The following is a 14,322-nucleotide window of genomic DNA, read 5'->3' on the forward strand; positions in this document are numbered from 1 at the left end:
TTTAATATATGTGGATTGAATAAATCAACACATGAAGGAACCAATGAGTGAATTAATCAAAACAGCTTCATCTTTCTAGATAAGACTATTTCTTAAAGAGATTGTTTTTCTTCATTTTGTATGCTTCAGTTCAATTTTTATCTCTTTCCTGTAATATCAGGAAAGATGTAAGGCAATCAACTGCCAGAAAACAGAAGAAAATTCATGTTGATGTATGGCAGAAACCAACACAATATTGTAAAGCAATTATCCTCCAATTAAAAAGAAATAATTCAAAAAAAAGTCTGTGCTGTGAACTTAATATTTGTGCTCCCATGCGTGCATGCTAAGTAGCACTTTTTGCAACCCATGGACTGTAGCTCTCCAGGCTCCTCTGTCCATGGGATTCTCTAGACAAGAATACTGGAGTGGGTTGCCATGCCCTCCCTCAGATGATCTTCCCAACCCAGGAATTGAACCCATGTCTCTTATGTCTCCTGCATTGGCAAGCAGGTTCTTTACCACTAGTGCTACCTTGCAGGCCCCTTTTGTGATCCCACCCCCCAGCCTCAAAATTCATATTTTGAAGGCTAATCTCCAATGTGATGGTATTTGGTCTTTGGAAGGAAGTTTGCTCATGAGAGTGGAGCTCTCATGAATAAGATTAGCGCCCTTATAAGAAGAGACATAAGAGAGATGATCTCTCTCCACCATGTGAAGACACAGAGAGAAGAAAGTTGTCTGCACACCCAGAACAAGGACCCTTAGCAAGAACCCAGTCAGCCTACACCTTGGTCTTGGACTTCTCAGCCTCCTGAATTTTGAAAAATAAATGTTTGTTTTTTAAACCCAGTCTGTTACAACAGCCCAAATAGACTGAGTCTAAATTTTAGGACTATAAAGGAGATAACAATCACATAGTAACACACACCAAGAAATGATGAGAAAAACAAACATCAGAGTAATTACAGTGGTCAGAATTGGGCAGAAAATATGTTCTGAAGGAGTATCTAATAATGTTCATGATAGTAATAACAGAATATTGCATATCAATATTGCATATTGTATATAAGCTAATGGATCTGAGATTTCTCTCCAGAGCCAAAACCATGGAGTCTTCCATGACTGGCAGCACATACCCATAGCCTCTATTTTAATGGTCATTCCAGAGAAATTATATGCCTGGACATGAACTTGAGCAAACTCCAGGAGATAGTGAAGGACAGAGGAACCCAGCATGCTGCAGTCCATGCAGTGTCAGAGGCAGACTTGACATAGTAACTGAATAACACCAGCAACTTGTTCATCCCCATCTTTTCTTTTCCCTAAGCAATTCAATGATGTTATGCATTTTTAAGTACGACTATCACTTTTGTGAACCCATGTATAAATTATTGACTCTCTTGGCATTCCTGTAATTTGATTTGGACTTTTCTACCCTCCTTAGTGCCCTGGCTATTATGGTTTAATCTCTGTTATGTTGTTACAGATGCCCACTTCACTCAGCAATTCTTCATTTATAGTTTCTCCTTCTGGGAGTCTTCAGTTCTTATCACAACCGTAGCTACCAGATGTCATTTCTCATTCACTGAGATAGACCTCTTTGTTTACTGTTTCCAGAGTCCAATAGGTAGACTCTGGGGCCAGGAACCTGACTCTCATCCTTTCCCTGGCCTTAGCATCCTTTCCCTAAGATGCTATATCTACCAGGATAACACAAACCTGACCTGTTCTGGTATAACTGTCACCTACATTTATGGCCTAAAAGGCATTGGATTCAGGTTTGAGCATGGATATTTTCCACTTCTCACCTCCTACACCCTCATCTTGCATATGGTGGTCATCATGACAGTACCTCAGTGATCACTCTTGGTGTTTCACATTCTGTGCTTTAGACAAGTGTATAATGACATGTATCCATTATTATTGTATCATACAAAGTATTTTCACTGTTCAAAAATTCCCTTGTACTCTGCCTATTCATCCGTCTCCCCAACCCATCCTCTGGAAACCACTGAGCTTTCTACTGTCTCTAGGTTTGCCTTACCCAGAACATTATATATTTGGAATCATATAGCATGTAGCCTTTCCAGATTGACTTTTTTCACATAATATTTTGCATTTAAATATTCTACATGTTTTCATGATTTGACAGGTCTTTTCCTGTTTGTTTGTTTTTTTGGTTTTTTTTTTTTTGGAGTTGTACTTTATTTTTTTAATTGGAGTATAGTTACTTTACAATGCTGGGTTAGCTTCTGCTGTACAATAGAGAATCAGCTATACGTATACATATATCCCCTCCTTCTTGGACCTCCCTCCTCCCCCATCCCCTCCATCTTGGTCACCACAGAGCCCAGAGCTGAGTCCCCTGTGTTATGCTCAGGTTCCTGCTCGCTGTCTATTTCACACATAGCAGTGTCTATGCCAATCTCCCAATTCACCTCACTCCCCTCCCCCACCCCTGCTGTATTCACATGTCTGTTCTCTGTATCTGCATAACTATTCCTACATTGTCAGCATGTACCACAGTTTATCCATTTACCTTCTCAGCAACATTTTTATTGCTTTCAAGTTTTGGATCTTATGCTAAGAGCAGTTTAGTCAAACTACATTCTGAAGTCACTGTACCATTTTTGCATTCCCACCAATGATATATGCAAGTTCTTGTTGCTCTGCATCCTTACCAGCATTTAGTGTTGTCACTGTTTCTGCTCTGGCCATTGAAATAGGTATCCAGTGGTGTATCATCGTTTTAATTTGAATTTCCCTGATAACATATGATATGGAGAACCTTATCATATGCTAATTTGCTTTCTAAATGTTTTCTTTAGTGAAGTGCCTATTAAGATCTTTGACCCATTTTTTAATCTCATTGTTTATTTCCTCATTGTTCAATAACAACTAAAAAAATTATTTTAAAAAGCATTCATTTAGCATGAGTTTGTCTCAGTCCAATAATATGCCCTTTGCTGCTGCTGCTGCTGCTGTTGCTGCTGCTAAGTCGCTTCAGTCATGTCCGACTCTGTGTGACCCCATAGATGGCAGCAAACCAGGCTCCCCCATCCCTGGCATTCTCCAGGCAAGAACACTGGAATGGGTTGCCATTTCCTTCTCCAATGTATGAAAGTGAAAGTGAAGTCACTCAGTCGTGTCCAGCTCTCTGCGACCCCATGGATTGCAGCCTACCAGGCTCCTCCGTCCATGGGATTTTCCAGGCAAGAGTACTGGAGTGGGGTGCCATTGCCTTCGTTAGGTACCCTGAAATCTCTCTAAGTTCTGTCTCTCCTCAAGATAGATCTTTGGATACAAAATGTTCACCTGACTCTTCTCTTTTCTCTCTACCTCCCCCAACTCCACACACTTTTCTGGGCTAGAAATTATGAGCTTTTGTTTTGTCTCTCAACACATCATGTCCTGTGTTTCCTTTGCAGAAGCTGAATAACTGAGATTTTACAGCAGACAGTATTGTCTTCCCTATACTATAATCAAACTCTATGTTCCTTCTAATCAAAGCTATTGAATGATTAATCTAGTCCTTCTCTCTCCCTATCTTTCCCTTTATCTCTGTCTTTCTTTCTCTCCATAACATCTGAGATGCAGACCAATTTTATGCCAATATATATCCATAAATAATACTATCTCTCTCTTCTCAGTGCTTGGACTCAGAGGCTATAAACAAATATTACTTGTGTAAAGGGGAGCATTATCTCTGTTCTAAAATATTTATTAACTAGTTGAAAAAAAAATGAGTGGTGGAATGTATGCCCACACAAGTACTATGGAATTAATTGTATCCTCTACCCATAACTTACATATTAAAGTCCCAATCCCTGGTACCTCAAAATGTAATTGTATTCAAGGGCAAGGTCTTTAAAGAAGTAATTAAGTTAAAATGAGACTTTCATGGTGGTCCTTAACCCAATACACCTGGTGCCCTAACACGAAAAGGAAGAGACACAAAGGATTTTCATGTCTGCAGGAGAAGTCAAGTGAGGACACAGAGAGAAATGTCACTTGCCAATGGAAAGAATAAGAAGACACCAGATCTGCTGCCACCTTGGTCTTGGATTTTTAACCTCCAGAATTGTGACAGTATAAATTGCTGATTTTAAAACCACTCAGTCTGGTCTTTTCATATGGCAGTTTGTAAAACTAAAACAAGAGGTATAACTGTGTTTTGGAATAAATTCAATGTTAAAAGTGAAGATGGATTTTGAACTACAGAAAGAATAGAAAAATTTGGAATCAGTATTGAAATCAAATCATAAAGACAAGGATATATGAAATTCCTAAACCTCTCTGATTGTCATAAATGTCCATTTCTAACTGTAAAACAGAGAGAAGGCCCAGAAATCTGAATTTTAGCAAGCATCACATGTAATTCAGATTCTGATTATCTGGAGATTATAATTTGAAAAACACTGCTTCATGACACTCAAAATGTGTCAACAATGTAGTTGATGTAAAGTTAATGGAATGTGGCCACAAGAAAAATCTCATCATATTCCAAGAGGACCTGACAGGCCAATGAATTGGAATAATGCGCTATGATTGGTTTGGGGATTCTGGGGAAATCCTTAATGTTTATACCTTTGTAGTCCCCAAAGAGATCCAATGTGGTGGATGCTAATTAGGTGGGTAATAAAAACACTGAAATGACCTCCATTCTTCTCTCTAAATGTCTTCTCTATCAGCTTTTAAGAGTCCCAAATAGATGATTAACTCTTTACAGCCTTATGCTAACACATAAAACTCCTCTTTAAGCTTAACCACCCTTTGCAGAAACTCATGTTCCCACAAAGGTACCAGAATGGACTAGTTTCTCCAATCAGCTCCTTGATGTCTAGGAACAAGAGATAACTGAGGATGATTCAGAGGCAGGAAGAGGAGATGGAGTCCCTGAGCATGGGCAGGCGTCAGGAGCATATGCGGTTACCTGGGACCCCAAGAATAAGCATCAACACAATTGTAATATTTTCAAGAACTTGCTTGCCCAGATTTCTTTCTTCCCCTTTGGTGATAGGAAAAGCATTCAATTGAAAGATACATGCACCCACATATCCACTGCAGCACTATTTACAATATCAGCACATGGAAGCAACATAATGTCCATCAACAGAAGAATGGATAAAAAACATGTGATACATATATACAATGGAATATTACTGAACAATAAAAGGGATGAAATAGAGTTATTTGCATAGACATGGATGACCTAGGGACTGACACAGAGTAGAGTAAAGTCAGTCAGAAGGAGAAAAACAGATATAGTATATTATCACTTATATGAGGAATCTAGAAAAATGATACAGATGAACTTATTTGCAAAGAAGAAATAGAGACACAGACATAGAAAACAAGCATATGGATGCCAAAGAGGGGAAGGAGAAGGTGGGATGAAATGGGAAATTGGAACTGATAACTCTACACTGCTCTGTATAAAATAGATACCTAGTGAGAAACCACTGTTTAGCACAGGGGGCTCTACTCAATGCTCTGTGGTGACTTAAATAGGAACAAAATTAAAAAAACAATAGTGGGATGTGTGTGTGTGTGTGTGTGTGTGTGTGTAGCTGATTCACTGTGCTGTACATCAGAAACTAACACAATATTCCAATAAAAATTAACTAAAAAATAGAATAAAAATAAAAAGCCCCATTTAATGTTACATATAGTTTTATATTTACCCACATGTACACACATATACAAAAAAATTTTCATGACCCAGATAACCACGATATGTGTGATCACTCACCTAGAGCCAGACATCCTGAAATGCAAAGTCAAGTGGGCCTTAGGAAGCATCACTAGGACCAAAGCTAGCAGAGGTGATGGAACTCTAGTTGAACTATTTCAAGAGTTGGTGATGGACAGGGAAGCCTGGTGTGCTGCCCATGGGGTTGCAAAGAGTCGGACACAACTGAGTGACTGAACTGAACTATCTCAGGGCAATAGAAACAAATTCTATCATGAGTATAATTCACAGTTCAATAGTATTCTTAAAAAATGTTTTCATAAGATGTCTAAAAATAAAAGAACTGGATATCCATATTAAGGATGATATTATGTATATTATATGCATATTTAATTTGGGGAAGTTTTAAATCTTAAGATCAGTGATAGCTTTCTATATAACACACAATTCGGGGGAATACAGATATATTTCATTTAAATTAGGTGTCATGGAACTTCCCTGGGTAAATGTAGAACTGTTACCATAGGTTAGTGTTGTGAATCTAACCTTGCTCCACTATGTTCATCAGTCCTTTTTCTGTAAGTTTCTCTATATTATTTACATGTAGTTATAAAATACATGGAACTGTATAATACATATTCACTGTATAATTAACCTGATGTTCACATTCACACACCAAGTCCACCAATAAATTATGATGATGAAATAAAGTAAATAAAATAAAAGATGATGCTGTGAAAGTACTGCACTCAATATGCCAGCAAATTTGGAAAACTCAGCAGTGGCCACAGGACTGGAAAAGGTCAGTTTTCATTCCAACCCCAAAGAAAGGCAATGGCAAAGAATGCTCAAACTACCGCATAATTGCAATACTCTCATGCTAGCAAAGTAATGCTCAAAATCCTCTAAGCCAGGCTTCAACAGTATGTGAACTGTAAACTTCCAGATATTCAAGCTGAATTTAGAAAATGCAGAGGAACCAGAGATCAAATTGCCAACATCTGTTGGATCATCGAAAAAACAAGAGAGTTCCAGAAAAACATCTACTTCTGATTTATTGACTATGCCAAAGCCTTTGACTGCATGGATCACAACATACTGTGGAAAATTCTGAAAGAGATGGGAATACAAGACCACCTCACTTGCCTCTTGAGAAATCTGTAGGCAGGTCAGGAAGCAATAGTTTAGAACTGGACATGGAACAATAGACTGGTTCCAAATAGGGAAAGGAGTATTTCAAGGCTGTATATTGTCACCCTGCTTATTTAACTTGTATGCAGAGTACATCATGCAAAACGCCAGGCTGGATGAAACACAAGCTGGAATCAAGATTGCTGGGAGAAATATCAATAACCTCAGATATGCAGATGACACCACCCTTATAGCATAAATTTAAGAACCAAAGATCCTCTAGATGAAAGTGAAAGAGGAGAGTGAAATAGTTGGCTTAAAGCTCAACATTCAGAAAATGAAGATCATGGCATCTGGTCCCATCACTTCATGGCATATAGGTGGGTAAACAATGGAAACCGTGAGAGACTTTATTTTCTTGAGCTCCAAAATCACTGCAGATGGTGATTGCAGCCATGAAATTAAAAGACTCTTGCTCCTTGAAAGAAAAGCTATGAGCAACCTAGACAGCATATTAAAAAGCAGAGCCATTACATTCCCAACAAAGGTCCACCTAGCCAAAGCTATGGTTTTTCCAGTAGTCATGTATGGATGTGAGAGTTGAACTATAAAGAAAGCTGAGTGCTGAAGAATTGATGCTTTTGAACTGTGGTGTTGGAGAAGACTCTTGAGAGTCCCTTTAACTGCAAGGAAATCCAACCAGTTCATCCTAAAGGAAACCAACTCTGAATATTCATTGGAAGGACTGATGCTGAAGCTGAAGCTCCAACACTTTGGCCACCTGATGCGAAGAACTGACTCAATGGAAAAGACCCAGATCTGGGAAAGATTGAAAGCAGGAGGAGAAGGGGATGACAGAGGATGAGACAGTGGGATGGCATCACCAACTGGATGGACATGAGTTTGAGTAAGCTCTGGGAGTTGGTGATGGACAGGGAGGTCTGGTGTGCTGCAGTCCATGACATGACTGAGTGACTGAAATAAACTAAAGACGCACCCTTCGCATTTGTTGTGCATAAACTATAGTTAGGATATGTCATTTACAAGGCACCATCATCTACACACAGTGTGCTTCTGTGAAGTTGTGAGGGCTGTTCAAAATTTTCACCAGGTCTTTAAAATTAGTTACAGCGCATAAGATCCTCTGGGCTTCCCATCCAGATAGCTCAAGGGACACACTCTTCTCTCTTTCTCTATCTCCAGGGTATGTGATAATGAGGGCTAGGGAACCAGTCCTAGTAGGAAATAGATTGAATATCCTTAAAAAGTTTGCAACGAGTCTCTCAGGCAGTTTCATAAAAATCAGGAAGTTAAGCACCCACCTTCCAGTGTCACCATGTCCCCAGAGCTTTGTGCTCTTTTGTAAGACCTGGAGCTTCTGGTATGTAAGGAGTCGTCATAATGAGCAGGTGTTTGGTGCCGAACTGTAGAACCAAGAAGAGGCCACCAAAGTCTCAGCCTGAGCTTTGGAGATAGAGAGGAGAGAAGGGACTGAAAGTGACAGGAAAGGCTGTCAAGGGTGCCTGCCCAAGGTGGGTGACTGCTGCCATCAGATCTTGCTGATTTAGTAGGCAACCTCAGGTCTCTGTTTAAGTTACTAAAGATTCCATATCTACCTCTTAGCCTCAATACAAGGTTACAAGAGTCAGAGGTTATTTCCAAGAAGCAAAGAGTGGTAGGAAATAATGTGATCCTCTGGAGAAAAGCTAGACTGTGATATAAAAGGACATTTCCTGGAACGACCACAGTGTATGACTAATGGAATTAGAAGCCAACACTGCAATTGTTTAAGTCCCTCTAGGAATGATCTCCAAGCAGAGCAACTGGGGCAGAAAGGCCATCTGTTGAATCTGCCACCCACCTCTACCCTGGACAACTGACTTTTGTCCTGTCGGGAACAATGAAATTCTCAGCAAACCTGAGGATGAATGCTCTAAAAATACTTTAAGAAGAACTTAGCATAGTCATCTTATTGAAATCTCTTCAGCCAATCTTTTCCAAGCAGAGATCTCCCGGCTTCACTATTCTGAATTTTCTTTTATGTCCAAGTTCCCTGCTCCCTTTTATCCTCGTAAATCCTCTTTCTAATTCCTGTTCTGCTCTGCTTCCTTAAATTCTGAAGTACAAGCATTGATTCCAAAGAGTCAGTCTTGACTAAATGGAGGTAGGCACCCAGACCTTTGATATTTCTCTTTCTCATTTTTCATTTAATCTCTACCCATTCCAGGCTGTCTCAGGCTGGGTTTGTTAACCTAAACACTTCTGAATTTCCAGACTATACCTTGGAGTTCCAGAGATTTAAGCTTGAATCCCATTTCTGCTGCTGATTGGCTGTAAGACTTGAGACACATTACAAATTCTCTAAGCTTCTCTTGCCTTATTTGCCAATTGAGGTGACAATATTAACTTGCAAAGCTTTTTTAAGGTCTAAATGCTATTTCACTTGCCATGTTCTTTGTGCAGTGGCTGGCATATAGCAGATGTCCCAAAAAAGTGTTCTTTCTTCTTCACCATCCTACCTCATTTTCATGTTAAAATATTTTCTGCCTTGGCTTTTATGAATTTCATTGTTAGCCACCATGTAAGTTACCTGTTACCACATAGCTTACTTGACATGTAAGTTTACCACAGCTCTTCTGAATTTACTTTGATAAATAATGTGCTGGGCACTGATCATGGCCAAAGAAGAAACTGAGGAACACTGAAAGTCAACCTGATCTTCAAGTGAACAGTGAGTTCATGGCACTGACTATTCATTTCATTGGTATTTGTAGCAAGAAAGAAAATGTCTGTGTATACAATTGTGTGTATTTCTCCAGGAAGTTTATTTATTAATTCAACTAAAGAGTCAGAACTTTTTTTTGAAGGTCCATTAAGCCTTGATTTCATGCTAGTTGCTGATAGTTGACAGTGTTGTATATAGCCATTATTTAGAGCTTGAAATCTAGAGAAAAAATCAGATCTTGATTCAAATCCCATTTTGGCCATTTTACTTTTAGTTTGATCTTAGAAATGTCAGATTTTTCTAAGCCTCTGTTTCTTCATCCATAACATGGTACTGTTAATAGAACTTTATTCACAGATTTTTTAGGGAGATAAAACATGCATGAAGTTAGTAACAGCTAGCTAAATAAAATTGAACTCGTACTCTTTCATAAAAAATAGTGCTGGGCACTTTCTGTGTACTAAGGTACCTTCTAAGCACTGTCTTGACGGAAGTCAACAAAGCAAAACCCTCACCCATTTTGAGTTCACATTGTAGTGGGATTAGTAGTGGAAAGATCAATGCCCGGGAAGTCGGGAGGCTAAAATTAACACATGGTTTCCACCCAGTAATATCCTCTTCTAAGTCTTCATCTTCTCATCGACAGAATAAGCCCTAGCATTGTTGCCTCTTGTTCTCTGGATGCACTTGGACTCTGCCTTGTGATTTGGGTCATGGCCAGGGTTGATGGTGTGCCAGGGTCCCTCCCACCTAGGTTCACAGTAGTTGAATCCATAGACTTAGAAGGAATGGCAGTTTCTGACTATTTTGAGCATCAGAGCTTTGATTTCTTATCCCAGCAGCCAAGAGTAACTTTACAGACAGCCATTCCTGTACCCTCCAGTTCTCTCTGGAATTCTGTGAGCTGAGTATCATTTATGTGTTTTCTGGATCAAGCTAAGCTTCCAAAATAGGAAGATCAAAGGAGAAAATGAGAAGGTATCCAAGTTTACCAATTATCCACAACTGGAAATAAAACAGAAAGAAGGAAGGAAAAAAGAGGGAAGGAAGGGAAGAGAAAAGGAAGGAAGGAGGAAGGGAGGGAAGGAAGGGAAAAAAAAAGATAATGCAATAGGAAAGGAACTAAGAAGGAAAAGAAGAGAAGCTGGAAGAAAGGTTGAAATATTAGCGAGAGCCCCAGCAGGAAAAAGGCATATGAGGAAGTGTTTCTTTAAAGACCTACTCATAAGATATAAATGAAATTAAGTGTAACGAATTTAGATATCTGCTACGGTGAATTATATGCACTGTAGTGAAGGTGTTTCGCAACTCTTAGCCTGAAGAAGCAAGGCAAAACAATTTCAAAGAAAAGATTTTCTCTTCAAAACAAAAAATAAATGTTGAGAGGAAACCAGGGACCAGAAGGAAATGACTTCTGGAGGAGTTAAATCTATTTGATTCTAACCTTTCTCTTTAAAAAAAAAAAATATCTTCCCAGGTGCAGTCACTAGCTTTTCCTCAGTTCATTTCAGCAATTTGAAGGAACCCCAACCTTCCCCTTCCCTCCACACACAATGCCATTGAGGTCCCTGGAGAACAGCAGCAGCATGTCCTCCACCTTCCTGCTGAGTGGCATTCCTGGCCTGGAGCACATGCACACCTGGATCTCCATCCCACTGTGCTTCGTATACACAGTCTCCATCCTGGGCAACTGCACTATCATCTTTATCGTTAAAACAGAGCCCTCGCTCCATGAGCCCATGTACCTCTTCCTGTCCATGCTGGCTCTGACTGACCTGGGGCTGTCTCTTTGCACCCTCCCTACAGTGCTAGGCATCTTTTGGGTTGGGGCACGAGACATTGGCCATGATGCCTGTTTTGCCCAGCTCTTTTTCATTCACTGCTTGTCCTTCCTGGAGTCCTCTGTACTACTGTCTATGGCCTTTGACCGCTTTGTGGCCATTTGCCGCCCCTTGCACTATGCTTCTATTCTCACCAACACAGTCATTGGCAGGATCGGCCTGGCTTCATTGGGTCGCAGTGTAGCACTCATTATTCCTTTACCTTTTATGCTCAAAAGATTCCCATATTGTGGCTCCCCAGTCCTCTCACATTCCTACTGCCTCCACCAGGAAGTGATGAAGTTGGCCTGTGCAGACATCAGAGCCAACAGCATTTACGGCATGTTTGTCATCGTTTCTACAGTGGGTATAGACTCACTGCTCATTCTCTTCTCCTATGCCCTGATCCTGCGCACTGTCCTGTCCATTGCATCCAGGGCCGAGAGGCTCAAAGCTCTTAACACCTGTGTTTCCCACGTCTGTGCTGTGCTCCTTTTCTACACTCCCATGATTGGCCTGTCTGTCATCCACCGCTTTGGGAAGCAGGCACCTCATCTGGTCCAGGTGATTCTGGGCTTTGTGTATCTTCTCTTCCCTCCTCTGATGAATCCCATCGTCTACAGTGTGAAGACCAAACAGATCCGCGATCGTGTGACCCACGCCTTTTGTTTCTAGCTTGGTCTAATCTTGGAGGCACCGTGTTTTTAAATGTACCCTTACTCTTCTATTCTTTATAATATCTAATGTGCATGAAGTGGAAGAGATTGTTATTTATTTACTGAACAAATAAGAAGTCACAGCTGTCATGGAATCCTCGCTGTGGTATCAAGGAAATACATGGCAATATGGCATGGTGACTTGTATTTTCCAAAGAAGGCCACAGAGTTACGTCTCATCCCCCATTCTCTTCCAGAAATGCCTGAGTCCTCCATCAGGGGATGGAGTATGTAGCTTCTCCCCTTGTAACTGGGCCAGACTCAGCAGCTCAATGGATTGGCTGTTGAGGTAGCAATGCTATAAAACTTCTGAGGCTGAGTCATAAGAGGTGATATGTTACTCATTGATATTCACTCTCTTTCTCTCTCCCTCTTTTTCTGTCTCTCTTTCAATATGTATCTATAGCTCTCACTCAGTGCTTGCTTTTGAAACCTGGCCATCATACTGAGCAGAAGCTCAAACCACATGGAGAGGTCACATTTAGGTGTTTTAGCCAATAGACCCAGCTGAGGCCTCAGACTTGGTTGGATCATTATCAACTACTAGTGTCAATGAATCTTCAAATTATTCTAATACCCAACCTTCCTGTCTTTCCCACTTGCACCTGGTAAAACAACCAATGTTTTACCCAGCCCAAGTTGCAGATTTGTAAGTTAAATGACTGTTTGTTTGTTTGTTTGTTTGTATGTATGTATGTTTTTAAGACACTACCTTTTGGGATTCTTTGTTAACGATATGTTAACTGTGTTCCATATGTTTATGTTAACTGTGTTAAAGTGAAAAATGTTGATATAGAAGCTAAAAGAAAGATATCTTCCTCCAGCTAGGGAAACAAGTGGAATGAAAGGTTTCCTTGAGTTGGCATAGAAGGCAGCCTTCAGGGATGTATTGAAGTTAGACAGGCAAACTGGAAAGTGATGGTCCAGTCTGAGAGAACAGCATTTGCTAACCTGACACAGAGATGAGAGAGAGGACACTGTCTTCAGGAAAATATCTGAAGTTGTTCTTATTGCCATTGTTCTTCCCTAGCAAGTCAGAGAAGAGTAGATAATGTGGGGGTGGGTGGTGGTAAGTGGACTGAGGTGGAGGCACTGACCCTATCGTGATGACCCAATGAACTAAAAGGAGAGAATTAGTTACACCCTCCTATTTGTGCACTGCAGCGCTACTACATTGCTCCATATTTTTTTAATTGATCTTTTGAATAATACTTGTCAGAACAGTATTTGTAATTTTGACTTGGAGATATTTGCAAGGAAAGCAGGCCTGGATAAGATACGACCAAGGGTAGTTTTGAACATCTAGAGGAAAGCATGAAGATGTTGTATCCCTGCATAGTTTTAGTTCAGAGTTTAGAAAGAGAGTGACAGAGGGCCAAGGATAGAATTCCCTACTAGGACCTTTACGTGGAGACTGTTCTCTCTCACCGGAAGTTAGTCTCATTCAAGGCTACCTATCCCATTTGGCATTTAACATTGGATGCATCATGTCCCACTGCCAACCAGTGCTTCATCCAGTCTGGCATAAGAAAACTGTTTTCAGTGACAGCTATGTGGGAACCTTAGATGATATCACTTGAAAGATCCAAGATTTCTTATAGACAGCAAGTAGAATATGTCCTTGAGTATCATGAGTGGTTTATGGATTGAACCCATTGCTCATGTGTTTCTCTCATCGTCAGGCAGGTTCTTTATCACTAGTTTCACTTAGGAAGCGCCCACAAAACTTCAAAACAACCACAAAGCCACTGCAAATACTGAAGCATACATTACAACTCCACATCTGGAAACAATATGTATGTCATCAACAGGCAATTTCAGTCCTTCAGTGGGAGTCATGTTCTCTTATATCTTATAATCAATTAAAGAGTTACTGTGATATACTAGTCAGTAGAGTAAACTTGGAGTCAGTTTTGAGAAAGTTCTGGATTCTAACTGTGAACTTAGGAACTTTTTCTATTAAAATGGATCTAACAATGTCTATCCCATAAGGCTTTTTACATAGTCCAAGTATTATATATATATATATATATTATACACACACACACATATATATGTATATATATATGAAAGTTTCAAAACGAATCTCATCATGTTTTTTAACTTCAAATAAATTTTAGTTACTTTCATTCCTAAAACAAAGCCTAATGACATGGAATAAAACATACCATGGAGAATGTGTAATCAGTCAGAGAAGAAGCTCTGAAACAGCCCTGAGGTGAAGGAAAACCACTTCCTTCCAAAAAAAATGGAAAA

At 39.9% G+C, this 14,322-nt stretch overlaps 1 protein-coding gene across 1 annotated transcript; it reads left to right on the forward strand.

Moving 5' to 3' along the window:
- The first annotated feature begins 11,083 nt into the window (after nt 1-11,083).
- OR51G2 (olfactory receptor family 51 subfamily G member 2) lies at nt 11,084-12,025 on the forward strand. The gene has a single exon (XM_069553280.1). The coding sequence runs from the start codon at nt 11,084-11,086 to the stop codon at nt 12,023-12,025; it is 942 nt and encodes a 313-aa protein (XP_069409381.1).
- Nucleotides 12,026-14,322: the final 2,297 nt, after the last annotated feature.

Source organism: Ovis canadensis, chromosome 15 (assembly GCF_042477335.2).
Source record: "Ovis canadensis isolate MfBH-ARS-UI-01 breed Bighorn chromosome 15, ARS-UI_OviCan_v2, whole genome shotgun sequence".
Taxonomy (NCBI): Eukaryota; Metazoa; Chordata; class Mammalia; order Artiodactyla; family Bovidae; genus Ovis; species Ovis canadensis.

Excerpts from the sequence above, each read along its gene's own strand:
- OR51G2 (XM_069553280.1), top strand. The coding sequence starts at position 11,084 with ATGCCATTGAGGTCCCTGGAGAACAGCAGCAGCATGTCCTCCACCTTC.